The sequence below is a fragment of the Marmota marmota genome, unplaced genomic scaffold (assembly GCF_001458135.2).
Source record: "Marmota marmota marmota unplaced genomic scaffold, marMar, whole genome shotgun sequence".
NCBI lineage: Eukaryota > Metazoa > Chordata > Mammalia > Rodentia > Sciuridae > Marmota > Marmota marmota.
Genome location: NW_025999925.1, coordinates 2,827,907 through 2,841,475, shown reverse-complemented (window position 1 = coordinate 2,841,475; position 13,569 = coordinate 2,827,907). Strand labels below are relative to the sequence as shown.

At 37.9% G+C, this 13,569-nt stretch overlaps 1 protein-coding gene across 2 annotated transcripts in view; it reads left to right on the top strand.

The window, feature by feature from the left end:
- Arhgef28 (Rho guanine nucleotide exchange factor 28) overlaps positions 1 to 13,569 on the top strand; it is a 293,756-nt gene that overhangs the window by 123,976 nt on the left and 156,211 nt on the right. For both annotated transcript variants that reach the window (XM_048800140.1, XM_048800139.1), the window contains exons 5-6: positions 8,816 to 8,999; positions 11,384 to 11,564. In XM_048800140.1, coding sequence (XP_048656097.1) covers positions 8,816 to 8,999; positions 11,384 to 11,564 — 365 coding nt within the window. The remainder of the gene's footprint in view (positions 1 to 8,815; positions 9,000 to 11,383; positions 11,565 to 13,569) is intronic.

Sequence of the window (13,569 nt, the reverse complement as noted above, 5' to 3'; positions counted from 1 at the left end):
GGCTATCAGCAAATATCTATTGAAGGAATGGTTGGTGGCTGAAATCACAGCCTTGAAGAAATATTAACGAATGAAAGAAAAATGATTGCCCAAGCTGGAAAGGAGGTCTGGCATAATTGCTGCTTAAAAACACCTAATGACTGGCTGCTGCCTGAGGCACGAGATTATAGCATATTTGTTTTAATGGCACATCTGGTATACTGCACTGATGCAATTATAGTGCCTCCCAAACAGGGGGCTAGTTCCCTTCAATTATGCTTTTAAATGGCAACCAGAAGAAAACTGTATTCAAACAGACCACATATCTGTTTAGTGACTGTTTATTGTAATTATTATTTTTTTGTATTAAAAAGATCAGATGAGAGTATACAACTGCTAAGTTCCCCTAACTTTGGCTTTCATGGTTCTTGAGGGCCCTGTCCCATATGATATTTTCATTGTGGTCCCCTGACATTCCTGGGTAGCAAGCTGAACAGATATCCCTTCCCTTTTACAGATCAAACAACTTGAAACGTGAGAATTAAATCGTCTCTCCAAAGTGATAGCATGGCAAGTGCCACGCTACAGGTCCAAGTCTTTCAGTCCTTTAATCTGTTCCCTTTCGCACTCTGCATGGTAGTAGCTGAACTCCTCAGACTTTGCGCTAATGCTTGCTTTGTCTTGTTCAATCTGGAAATGACCCCAGAATGTGAAGGCCAAAACTTAGACTGCCATTTGGAATTCTAATAAAGACATTAGTGTTTCAACTGGTTTAGTACTAGTTCCACAGATGAAGTGTAAGTAGCCTGTATGAGAAGCCAGATCAGTTTAGTCTTTTACATTTTTGTCTCGTACATCACAGTGCAAATGTTTTGGAATGCTTGTGTCTGTGATGGGTGTTTTCCCAGATCCTTTTCAGTCAGGGATGGTCATAATCTAAGTGTCTCAAATTCATCTGATGCAGAAAAGAAGTTTCAGGGCGTTCAGCCTGCTTCTGCTATGCTTGCTTCACTCCTCCTTCTACCTCTTTACTTCAGGATCCAGCTGTGCCTGCTATGCTGGTCTTGGGCTCCTTAGAATGTTCTGTTTCCATCTTATAAATAAATGTGTTTCTATTTGTAATTCCTATACCCTGGACTCATTGACCTCCCATCTTCTGCATGGAAGACTGATTTACGTATGCATATTCCAGAGCCCTGAGCAGACTACATAAAAGGAAGGGGCTGGAAGAGTAATCCACTTATTCTCACAAGGATCCTGAAAGTGTCAGAGATTGTGTGTGGCGCCCATGCCAAATTCTTTCTTCTACCTTCCATGCATTTTTCTTTCATTGGCTATACTTTTTGCCCATCAATTTTGGCATTTTATAAACTTTCAAATTATTCTACATGACATAGGTTAACTTAATTTTACCTGTAGATCACTTTTCTTATAAGCCAGATATTTTTGTTTACACTCTTTGTATACAAGCCTAGAGTTGAAGTTCAATCGACAGTGATATCAGTAGGCTGAATATTTATTTTGTTTTGAACAAAAGTGAGTCGGCTGTATGCTTCTCAGACAGAGATCATGTCCTTCTTTCTGTATATAGGGCTTGGCACATAAACATGTTCTCATTCAATATTTTTCTCCTGAATGTCTTAGATGCATAAATTGAGGCCCTCATGGTATGTGTGACTTTGGGAATCAGAGTAGAACTTATTTTAATAAGATTTTTTTATGAATTAAAAAACTATGTTTAAAAAAATTAAATTTATTTTAATTAGTTATTCATGACAGTAGAATGCACTTTGATACATCACATATGATGGAGTATAATTTCTCATTCTTCTGGTGTACATGATGTAGAATCACACTGGTCGTACATTTATATATGTACATAGGGTAATAATGTCTGATTCATCCTACCGTTCTTCCTATACCCATATCCCTTTTCCTCCCTTCAGTCCCCTCTATATAATCTAAAATAACTCTTTTCTTCCCTAGTTCCCCACTGTAAATTAGCATCCACATATTAGAGAAAACATTTGGCTTTTGGTTTTGGGGGGATTGGCTTATTTCACATAGCATGATATTCTCCAGCTCCATCCCATTTACCAGCAAATGCCATAATTTCATTCTTCTTTAAGGCTGATTAATATTCCTAATAGTGTATTTGTGTGTGTGTGTATCACAGTTTCTTTATCCATTCATCTATTGAAGGGCACCTAGGTCGGCTCCATAGTTTAACTATTGTGAATTGAGCTGCTATAAACATTGATGTGGCTTTGTCTCTGTAATATGCTGATTTTAAGTCTTTTGGGTATAAATCAAGAAGTGAGATAGCTGGGTCAGAGGTGGTTCCATTCCAAGTTTCTGAGGAATCTCCATACCTCTTTCCATAATGGTTGCACCAATTTGCATTTCCACTAGCAATGTATGAATGTACCTTTCTCCCCACATCCTCACCAACATTTATTGTTGTTTGTATTCTTGATAGCTGCCATTCTGACTGGAGTGAGATGAAATATTAGAGTAGTTTTGACTTTCATTTCTCTAATTGCTAAAGATGTTGAACATTTTTTCATATATTTGTTGATTGATTGTATTTTTCTTCTATGAAGTGTCTGTTCAATGCTTTAGCCCATTTATAGATTGCATTGGTTTTTTTTGGGGGGGGTTAAGTTTTTTGAGTTTTTTATATATTCTGGAGATTAATGTTCTATCTGATGTGCATGTGGTAAAGATTTTCTCCAATTTTGTAGGCTCTCTCTCTCTCTTCACATTATTGATTGTTTCCAAATATACAAAATAGGAGACATAGGGACAAACCCACATAAATACTGTTATCTCATATTAGACAAAGGTACCAAAAACATTCACTGGAGAAAAGATAGCCTATTCAACAAATGGTGCTTGAAAATTGGAAATCCACATGTAACAAAATGAAATTAAACCCCTGTCTCTCACCCTGCATGAAACTCAACTCAAAGTGGATCAAAAACTTAGGCACTAGACCAGACACCCTGTGCCTAATAAAGGAAAAAGTAGGCCCAAATCTTCACCATGTTGACTTAGGATCTGACTTCCTTAACAAGATTCCTAAGGCACAAGAAGTAAAATTAAGAATCAGTAAATGGGATGGATACAAGTTAAAACACTATGTTTTAGTCTCCCCAAAACTTTATTGGATATGTTTCAATGGCTGCACTCAGAGATATGAAACATTACTAAGCCCTACAAAATAGAAGTACTTCTGAATTAACTTGAGTTTAGAAATATCATTTGCTTGTAGGTTATTGGACTCATCACATTTTAGCTTTAAGATTTTGCTAAATGTCTAACACTGTTTCCTGGCTTAGCAGTAAATAATGTGAATGAAAGATAACTTGAGAAACTCAAGAACACCATTGCTGTTGCTATTCTCTGCTGACATTCCTTTTAGCTAATAGATGGATCTTCAGTGCTGATTTTGAACCTGTGATCCTCCTGCCTTTGCCTCCCGAGCTGCTGGGATTACAGGTGTGCACCACCATACCTGGCATTAGTGTTTTTAAAAACCCTTATCCCCCTATGTGTATGCATGTGTATTTATGTGTGTTTGAGAAAGAGAAGGAGGGAGATGGAAGAGAGGGAGAGGGGGAAAGAGACCAGACAGAGTCATACACATACCAGTAAACGCCAGAAGGACCAGTTCCCCTTGGCCTTTCCTGTCACATTCTCCTTTTTTACTTCAGAGGTATTATGCTGACTTTTATAGCACTTTCCTGCTTTTCTTTATAGTTTTCCCCCTAAATATATACATAGGTATATGTATAGCTCTCACCTTTTTTGAGATTCTTATTTATTAAAATATATCCTCTATATTCTTTTGTGACTTTAATTATTCCCATTCTACATTATATTTGTTACCTTCTTCTGTTAGCCTAGAATTACTTTTTTTTTGGGTGGGGGGGCTACTGGGGAGTGAACTCAGGGGCACTTGACCACTGAGCCACATCCCCAGCCTTATTTTGTATTTTATTTAGAGACAGGGTCTCACTGAGTTCCTTAGCATTCTGCTTTTGCTGAGGCTGGCTTTGAACTTGTGATCCTCCTGTCTCACTCTACTGAGCTGCTGGGATTAAAAATGTACACTACCACGCCTGGCTAGAATTTCATTTTTATTGTTAGAATACTAATGTATGATTACATTACAATTTATTGCATTGCTGATGGACATTAAGATTGTTTCTAATTTCAAACACTTTACATGTTTATGCATGTTTCCTGGTGCACGTGAAGTATGTTCTTTGCTAGGATTTATATGAAGGAATGGGACAATTATGGAATGGAATGGATTTACTATAAAATACTAGACTCTCTAAATGTATTAGATAATGCCACTGTGTATTCTGAAGTGTTTGTACCAATTTATATTTCAAGCAGAGATTTTGAGTTCTGAAGGGCTTGATTAATTATTTTATTTTATTTTTAATGGGCTTTATTTTTTAGAGCAGGTGAAGTTCATGACAAATTTGAGTAAAAGGTACAGAGATTTTCCACATAGCTCTTGCCACCATGGCCTTCCCTTCACTATCCCTGGCAGGGTGGTATATTCATTGTTGTGGATGAACCTACAACAAGAGGTTAATATTTAAATCTTCCAAGATGAATTTTCTGCCAAGTGAATGCTATGGTCAGACCTTGTGTAGGTACAATAGTGATTCCAAAGGCTGACAAGAAAACAAAATCACTTTCTCTAAGTAACAATCAAACTGTCTATTCCTGTTCTTGTGATTAAGATGTTTCTCTCAAAGTCCCCTTGGTGTTTGCTGCTTTTCATAAATCTTTGCTCACCATAAAGTGAAAATATTGTGTGTGTGTGTGTGTGTGTGTGTGCGTGCGCTAGTTACTGGAGATTGAACCCAGAGCAGCTCTACCACTGAACTACATCCCTGTCCCCATTAAAAAAAAATTATTTTGAGACAGGTTCTAAGTAGCTAAGGTTGACTCTGAACTTGTGATCCTCCTGCCTCAGCCTCCAGAGTCTCTGGGGATTACAGGTGTGTGCCACTATGCCTGGCAAAGTTAAGATATGTTTAAATACTCAAAGAAACTGAGGTCTTTATTGTAATAACCTCATTTTATGGCAAAGAAGTTGATGCTCTGTAGAGTCGGCTTTGATTTTTCCCTGCTGGGGCAGATGGACCCTCACTGTGCTGTAATAGGAATGATTTATTCAATGACACAGCCTGTTCAGTTCCTTTCTGTGTCTGAGTGATTGTGCTGCCAGGATGTTAGAGGTAATACTTTTTAATGTTTGCTGTTAGAGCAATTATTAGTAATTCTGCCTTGGTTACATTAGTTCAAATAACTCCTGGTACCAGCTAAACAGGAAGACACATATTTATTTGGTAAAAAAAAATTTCGTTTTAATTAAACAGCCCACCTCTGCCAAATTGTATAACCCCTTTCCACAGTTTGTTTTCCTGGCTGCCCTTAAGAAACCTGAAACTCTCCAACAAGCAGAAATATTTATGTATGTCATGATGCTTCCTATTTCAAGCTGTTTGCCCTCTTCTGTGCTCTGAACTCTTGCACTGAACAAGACAGCTCTCTCTTAAAACACTTAGGTCAGTTTCTTATTTGTTTTCTTTAAACATCAGAAGATCCTCTCTTCCCCTGCCTTCCTGCTCTCCTTAAGTGGAGAGGCTCAGAAGGAGGGAGGAAGGGAGGAAAGGAGGGGAAAGAGGAGAGAGAGAGAGAGAGAGAGAGAGAGAGAGAGAGAGAGAGAGAGAGAGAAAGACAGTCAGGTCAACAATGAGCCCTTCAGCTCCACATGTTTGCTCTTCTCTCAAGATCTGAAGATGGAGCCTGAAAGCAGAGGACTGGGAGCTGGACTAGCAGGACTGGCATGGAAGGATCTCCTGGTAGATGAAACAGCACCTCCCACTGCTCGGTGGGTTAGGTTGAGCACGGTGCCCTGCACCCTGGGTTTGATGGTATTTAGAGCAGTGCAGCAGGCACCGCAGGGCACACCATCTAAACAGCTGGTACCCTGTCTGTTTCTACAAACACTATGATTTTAAAAAGGAACATGAAGGGTTTAGATGTGCCCACTTGATTGTATTGCAGCCTATACAACCATGGAACATTTCTCACCTGATTTAGAGAGGCTTCTCCACCTTAGAAATCTCATGCCAGTGAGGTTGGTAGCATCTCATGCTGATGGGCTGGCTGTGCTGGTGAGTGTATGTGTGTACATGTGTGCATGTGTGTGTGTTCATCTCATTACCTGATCCTAACAAGTCTCTTCCTGGTTATTACCTTAAAAAGGAAGTAAAACATGTCCTGCTGGGAATCTCTTAATAATAAAACCCTTCTTTCTAATCAAATTAGTAGAATAGGCAAAAACTTACAGGATAAAAACTTGTAGGATAAAATAGTTTATCTTTTCAGTTTTGTAAAGATGACAATATCTAGTACATGAAGCAAATGTGCTACCTTGTATGTTTTTAGATGTTCTGGCATTTTTGATGCTATTTCAATGGGGGAGATCCATGTTGTGTCAAACAGACAGATAATGGAACAAATATAAGGAGAAATGTGTAGCATTTCACTGTGATAAGTGCTCTTTACATATTTGAAATATAAAGCCATAAGTTTATTGATCTAGATTTAGAAATAGCAATAGCAGTAAAACCAATTAAGAATGCAAACTAATCAGTTTTCTTTGGCATTCATGCGCAGTGGAGTATTTCCTCCTAGTTGTTTCAAATTAGAGTGCTGTTGGATACTGGCCCATTACATACCATCAGCACAGTCGTTGGTAGGACAAAGCTGAGCTTATTCCCTATGGTGAGGGGAACACCTCTGAACAGGGTCATAGCAGAGTCTTGGAGCGGGTAGAATGGCAAGACTGAAATTTATTGAGAATTGCAGTTTGGTTGAATGAAGATCTTTTAATTTGGGGTTGGTAGTGTCAGGGAATGGCAAGTGGGGAGGGGATCTGATAGGGTGTGTGTAAGGATCTTGATACAGTTTAGAATTGGTTTTATATACACTGTCTGTTGAGACTTCCTACTGAAGAGTCACTGAGTCTTGGGGGCAGTCCCTGTATGAACAATCAGTAATTTGCCTGAGCAAGAGTCTCTGGGAATAGTGAAGTTATGTTTGTGAAGACAATGGAAACATAAAATCATGTTAATATGGACAGTGAGCTGTGTGGGGAAGCAGGCGGTTTTGTCCCAGTTGTGTGTGGGAATACATAATTTCTTTTCTCAGCTATTGCTCAAGAGGTATCTGAGGCAGAACCAAGAACAACAGATGCTCCCTACAGCAGCTGTAGTCAAATACTAAAAGCTAACTTTTGTAGGAATTCACCAGGGGAAGAGCTATTGGTCATTTATTCATTCATCTAATAAGCCAATATTTTTAGAGCACATCCTACGTCCCAAGCACTGTGCTAAGACAGGGAACACCATAAGATACAAGACAAAGTCCCCACCTCTTGGTCCTTTCAGTCTGGTGTGACCACAGCTTTGTCTGGCTCTCTGTAGGTTACACACACAGTCAATAACATGACTGGAGTTTCTGTAAGGCTCACATTCATGCTGCATGCTCATTGCAACAGATCTTGCTGGTAATTTCATGTTTAGGTTAAAATGAGGCATATTTTAAGGTGTGCCAATGCCAATAGAGTTCATGGGTCTAGCTTGTTTTTATTTTATTTGTTTTTATTTTGTTTATTTGTTTATTTATTGTAGACAGGGTCTCACTATGTTGCATAGGCTGGTCTCCAACTACTAGACTTAAGAGATCCTCCAGCCTCAGCTTCCCAAGTGCTGGGACTACAGGTTTATGCTACCACAGCCAGCTTGTGACTAGTTTAGTTTCTTTTTTAGTATGGGCAAATTTATTCTTTTACATACTTATAATACAGTGTTTACTATGGGCTAGTCGTGTTCCAGGCATTGAGCCATTGCAAGAAAAATATAGGTGTACAAACTTTATACAAATTAACTAATCTAAACACACAAATAATTCTGATTTTTAACAGCCGATCACCATTTAACTCCACAAATAAGGAATGGCTTTGGTTTGCCAGACTCTGCTAGGTATTAGAAATAGAAGCACCAAGGACCTGTCAACCTGCAGAGTGGTCCAGCTGGGAACCAATCATAATGCGTAGAAGCAAACATCATGAGGAAAACCAAGATACAGACCAACCAGGAGCCCTTTGTCCAGCAAAGGGGTGTCCAGGGGCATCCAGTAAGGCCTGGTTTTAGCCTGCTGCACACCTGGCGTGGCTTTGGCAATATTGACATAAGCTCAGGGATCTAATAGATGACCAAATACCACTGTAAAATCTGAGAAAGGCCACAGTCTCATATTTTCTGGATATATGAAGCTATTTTGTTGTAGCTTCACCAGGGGAGAAACAGCACTGAGGACAAAGGGTAGAAACTTAATGACCTTGGCCTCTGAGAGAGCCTGCCCCACCTGAGCAGTGGAATCCTTCAGGGATCTTGGAAACTGACAAGTATCTGTTTACCAAAGAGTGGTCTTTCCCTAGAACCTGTTTTCCTTAGATGACCCTCCTGCATGTGCAGAGGCAGCGATGGCAATATGTAGACAGTGGACAGAAAATCATACCAGTGAAAAGTGGATCTGGCTCCAGCATCTTCTGGCTCCCTAACCTTGGACAAATCCCTCTCCATATTCACAGAGTGAAGTGTTGGGATTTGGTGCTTTGGCAGTTCCTTACGGTTCTGACATTTTTATTATGCCCAAATACATTGTCTCTTTGATAAAATGTATGAAAGAAACTGTGAAGACAGAGGAACTAATGTCACATGCTTTTCTTTCTCTGCAGTATCTCTACACAGAGAGTCTCTTCTACACCTGGCTGTGAGATGGGGCTTGGCTAAGCTTTCCCACTTCCTCCTGTGTCTCCCTGGGGGAGTGCAGGCCTTGGCATTACCCAATGAAGAGGGCGCCACACCCTTGGACTTAGCTTCACATGGTGGACACTCCAGGCTGGTGGAAGACATCACCAAGTGAGTTCAGATGCTTGATTTCTTTCTTCATCTGTTTCTGTAAAATCTGCCAAGCATTATAAAAAAATAACCCAACCATAAGGTAATGTTGGTGTATGATTTTTACTTTTAGTTCATGTGTACCATACAGACACAAAGCTGGGACCTTTTCTGTTTTACCCACTGCAATATTTCTATAACAGTGCCCAGTCCATGATTTTCATTGAAAGAATATAAATTTTGTTAAATCAATGAATAACAGACCGACTTTATGGTACTATTTAGCCAGTGGGATGGTCATTAGGGTCTAGAAAAATAATATAAAGGAAATAATGTGCTAACTATAAGGTTCTTTATGTTGATGATGTAACAACACTTTTGTGAATTGTGAGTATATTGTTTTATTTAGAACGGTTCAGATTGGTCATTATTTTTAACTTACAAAAGAAGGTTTCATATATATTGATTTTCATGATTTAATGTGTGGTAAAATATATAATATAATTGGAAAAGTACTTTAAGAATTATAAAGTACTATATAAATATTAGATATCATTAGAGTATTATTACACAATGTCTCATAGTAGACTGGTTTTTCTTGTTTGGCTCATGGAACTCAATGTAACTAATTTATGGTTATATGGGGAATGAGAGAATGTTAGAGTAAAAACTGGAGATTTCTGTTTATTTTTCTTATTTGGTCAAATGCCCATCAATCAAGAGCCAAGCCTATCCAAAGGGAATTTCCTTTATCTTTGGTTTAACATGACCTCATTTTTTAGCCAGTAGGGCAAGAATGCTTCCTTTGACTTAGTCATCCTGGATAGTTCATGGTTCAGTGAGGTCCTGGAGGCCAGCTCTTCATATGTTGGTAGCTTTGTATCTTGTTTCTTCATGCAAGAAAAAAATTATGTGTTTTAAAAGCTTGCATGCTTAATAAATCCAACCATGGATGGAATTAAAAGTATGTAAGTTCAATGCTGATCATAGGATGAAGCTTCCATTTCTAAATTAATTACAAGGATCTTATTCCTCAGGCTCAGAGTCCATTTACCTCGGTGGCTTGGTGTTGGCATGGGAAGTTTTCTGGAAGATTCTAGAATCCTTGCCAGCAATTGGTGTGAAGAGTTTGGGGAGGTTCCTCAAGCCTTAGAGTAACAACTGCTCTTTATAGATCTCTCTCTCTCTCTTTTTTTTTATCATTCTGGGTGAGGGAGGTAATATTTCTTTCAGTGGAAATGTAGATACTTCTTGACATCTGATAGGTCTGTCCTTGTGAGCCCATTGCAGATTGAAAAACCCTAAGTTGAAAATGAATTTATTACATTTAACCAACCAGCAGCATAATTTAGCAACACAGTCCACCATGGAGTATTGATTATTTACCCTTGTGATTGAGTGACTGCCTGGGAACTGTGGCTTGCTGCCACTGCCCATCCTAGGAACATCTCAAAATTCAAAATTTGAAGTAAGATTTATGATGAATGTATATAGTTTTAATACCATTGTGAAGTTGAGAAATTATTAAACTGTTGTAAGTTAGGCACCATCTGTAGAATATATTTTTGTAAAGTAACCATTTTTTTTTTTTACAAAGTGAGGTCATATTAGAAGAGGAAAGAGACACAGAACTGAAGTGAGGAATCTGGGAACAACCTTTGGGGATGTGACAACATGCCGAACATTAACATTTTTATCCTGAGGCATCTTTACTGTTGCTATTGCATGATAACCCATCTAGAATATTGGGACATTATCCATGAAGCCTACTAATAGCTAATGAATATGCAATTGTTCTTTGCCATGACAGAACAGAAAAATCCACTTATATTCAAGAATTTAACTTGGGAATATTGTTCTATTGTTAATGAATGTATTCAAGAATATGACATGATTAAATTTATGCATGTTTTAATTTGCATGAGAAAGTGATTTGCAACAGTGGTACCAGTGTGTTATGAATACCTCACTTGTTTGTAACATCCAAGCTTCACCACACTCCCTGGAGAGCATGTCTGTTTTCCACTGTAATCATCTAATAAACTATTGGCTGCCAGTTAATTTGTTCTACATGTGGCTCCATTAAAGGGTGAGGCATCTTTTCAGATTAAAAGGGGAATGAAATTTTGAGGTAAATTTCTATGTTTGAGTTAGTAATGTTTCACTGTTTATCTAAACCTTTAAAGTACGTAGTATACTTCAATATCTTTTCCATAGACCCTTCTCTGGGTGTCTATGGCTTTTGAAAGTAGCTGTTTCAATGAGCTTATGTATCTGTTGCACGTAAGTGATTTTCAAGGTTTATTTTGTCAGTTGGGTTTGTCATATCAGGGAGCTAAGGGAATTGGAATCTTGGGGGTGGTATTTCAGAAACTGTGCATGGATTTTGATTTGTGATGTTTCAGTTTTCAGGACAAATGTTCCCCAGGCTTTTCTCGAGTTCGGCTCAGTGAAGATGCCTCCCTGCAATACATTCACTCATCAGAAACACTGACTCTGACCCTTAACCACACAGCCGGGCATTTGTTGGAGGCAGATATTAAACTCTTCCGGAAATACTTCTGGGACAGAGCCTTTCTTGTCAAGGTTTGTGACCAGATATTCTGGTATACAATAGTGCACACTCCTTTACAGAATACAGGCATCTATTCATGGTTTTGGGAACAGTATTTTTTTGGGGGGTAGCACATTCTTTCTAATGAAACATTGGGGGGCATGGAATTGGAAACTATTAGATCAATAGAATGAAGATTACATATGTTGTTGTCAGGAAAACAATACTTTGTATAATATTCCTGTTTACTTTTCTGAGTCCAACCCAACACATGGTTGGGTTTTAATTCTAACATTGGATGTTTTATCTGTACTTATTAATTGCATTATAATTCTCAACTAAAGCAGTTGCATTTAGGACTATTGTATATGTATATATCTACTCCTGGGCTTCCTTGTGGTTTAGATGTAGTTAAGCCCAGGCATACAAATAGGAACAGGTAAGAACTTAGTTTTTTTTTTTTCCAAAGAGATTTTCCCCCTTCCATCATGACCAGCTTTGAGGGCTATCATAGCTTCATATCATAGCATGCCCATTTCAGAGTTAAAATGTTTTACTTTCTTTATAATCATTATCATTATATTTTAAGTTCATTTTTATTATTGAACCCAAGTTAAAGTCTCAACCTGGGGTTCAGGTTCTCAAAGATAGGCAGGTTTAATATATTTGTCACCACCTTAATATTGCTTAACTTCAGATGAAATTGATAGCTGATAAGTCTGTGAATTGAGGATGAATCCTGAGTTGTTGATGTTAATATGCTATTCAAGAACCCCAAGTATTTATTTTTGTTCTATGTTGTAATATATCTTGCTAGGCTCATGTTAATTATTTTGACAATGGCCTCTTTTTCTCTATTTTACTCAATTATTTTAGTCAATTACCTGATATGTTATTACTATTATTATTTTTTAAAAAACAAATAGAATGTGACTAAAAAAGTATAAAGAATATTTAACATATTTTAGTTATTATTAGGCAAAGTGTTATTTAGCTTGGTTTATTGTTATTTTAAATGTAAGCAAGTGGTAATTATTATATGGATTTTTCATACTAAAGCTTTACAACTTAGGATAACAAATATTACATGACCATATATAGATTTTGTACAGAAAGTATTCATGCTTTACTGGATCTTACATGTCTAAAAGTTTATTTTTATGTGTTAGCTTTAGATGACTTGGCTCTGAGGTGAGGGACTGATCGGTACTCACTGAACCACAGCCCAAACTCAGTCTCTTACAAGGAGACACATTAAGTCTAAGGTTTGAGCATTGCTCAGTTATCTGCAGCCTTCTAGAGCAACAGTGGACAATTTGCTGTGAAAACCCAAGCTTGCTTTACCATGCACTAGACCTATTGTGGTGCTCCCCTTCAGAAGCCCCATCTGTTAGAGTTTCAGAGGTTACAGGTTTTCACTCTATATTGCAGTTTATAGTGGTGGCATGACAATTTGTAATAAGTATTAAATGTTAAAGTGACAGGTTTGTGCTAAATATCTAAACTGTAAAGACAAATATTAAGAAATTAAAGAAAAAGCAAAATCCTTTCTTGGTTGTTGTTGATTTGCCTGGCACTGGGGATTGAACCCAGGGCCTTGCACATGCACATATTTTGCCATTAAGCTATACACTTAACCCTGAATAGGCAAAGTCTTAGCTGTATCCTTTAATCATTTTTCTTAATTGCTTAACAAAGTCTTTCCTATTAATCAGAATGCTGATAATTTAGTTGTGGAACTGGGCTAAAATGAATAAGACAACCGGGAAATTTAAATTTCTCTGAGATGGCATTCCAAATTACTCATAAAAGTGAAGTATTCACAAACCCATTTCCAAAAATAATAGTACTTTATTTCATGTTCTGTAATCAGAAACCAACATTGTCTGATGTGCTTTTTATGCATAAGCTTGACAACTCCCCTTATTGAAAGATAAAGGTTCAAGGTCAAGGCTGACCCCAGGTAAACTCGGTGCAGGTGAATGTCTCAGGCCTAGAGACCCCTCTTTCAGCCCCATTACTTATGCTTCCATCTCC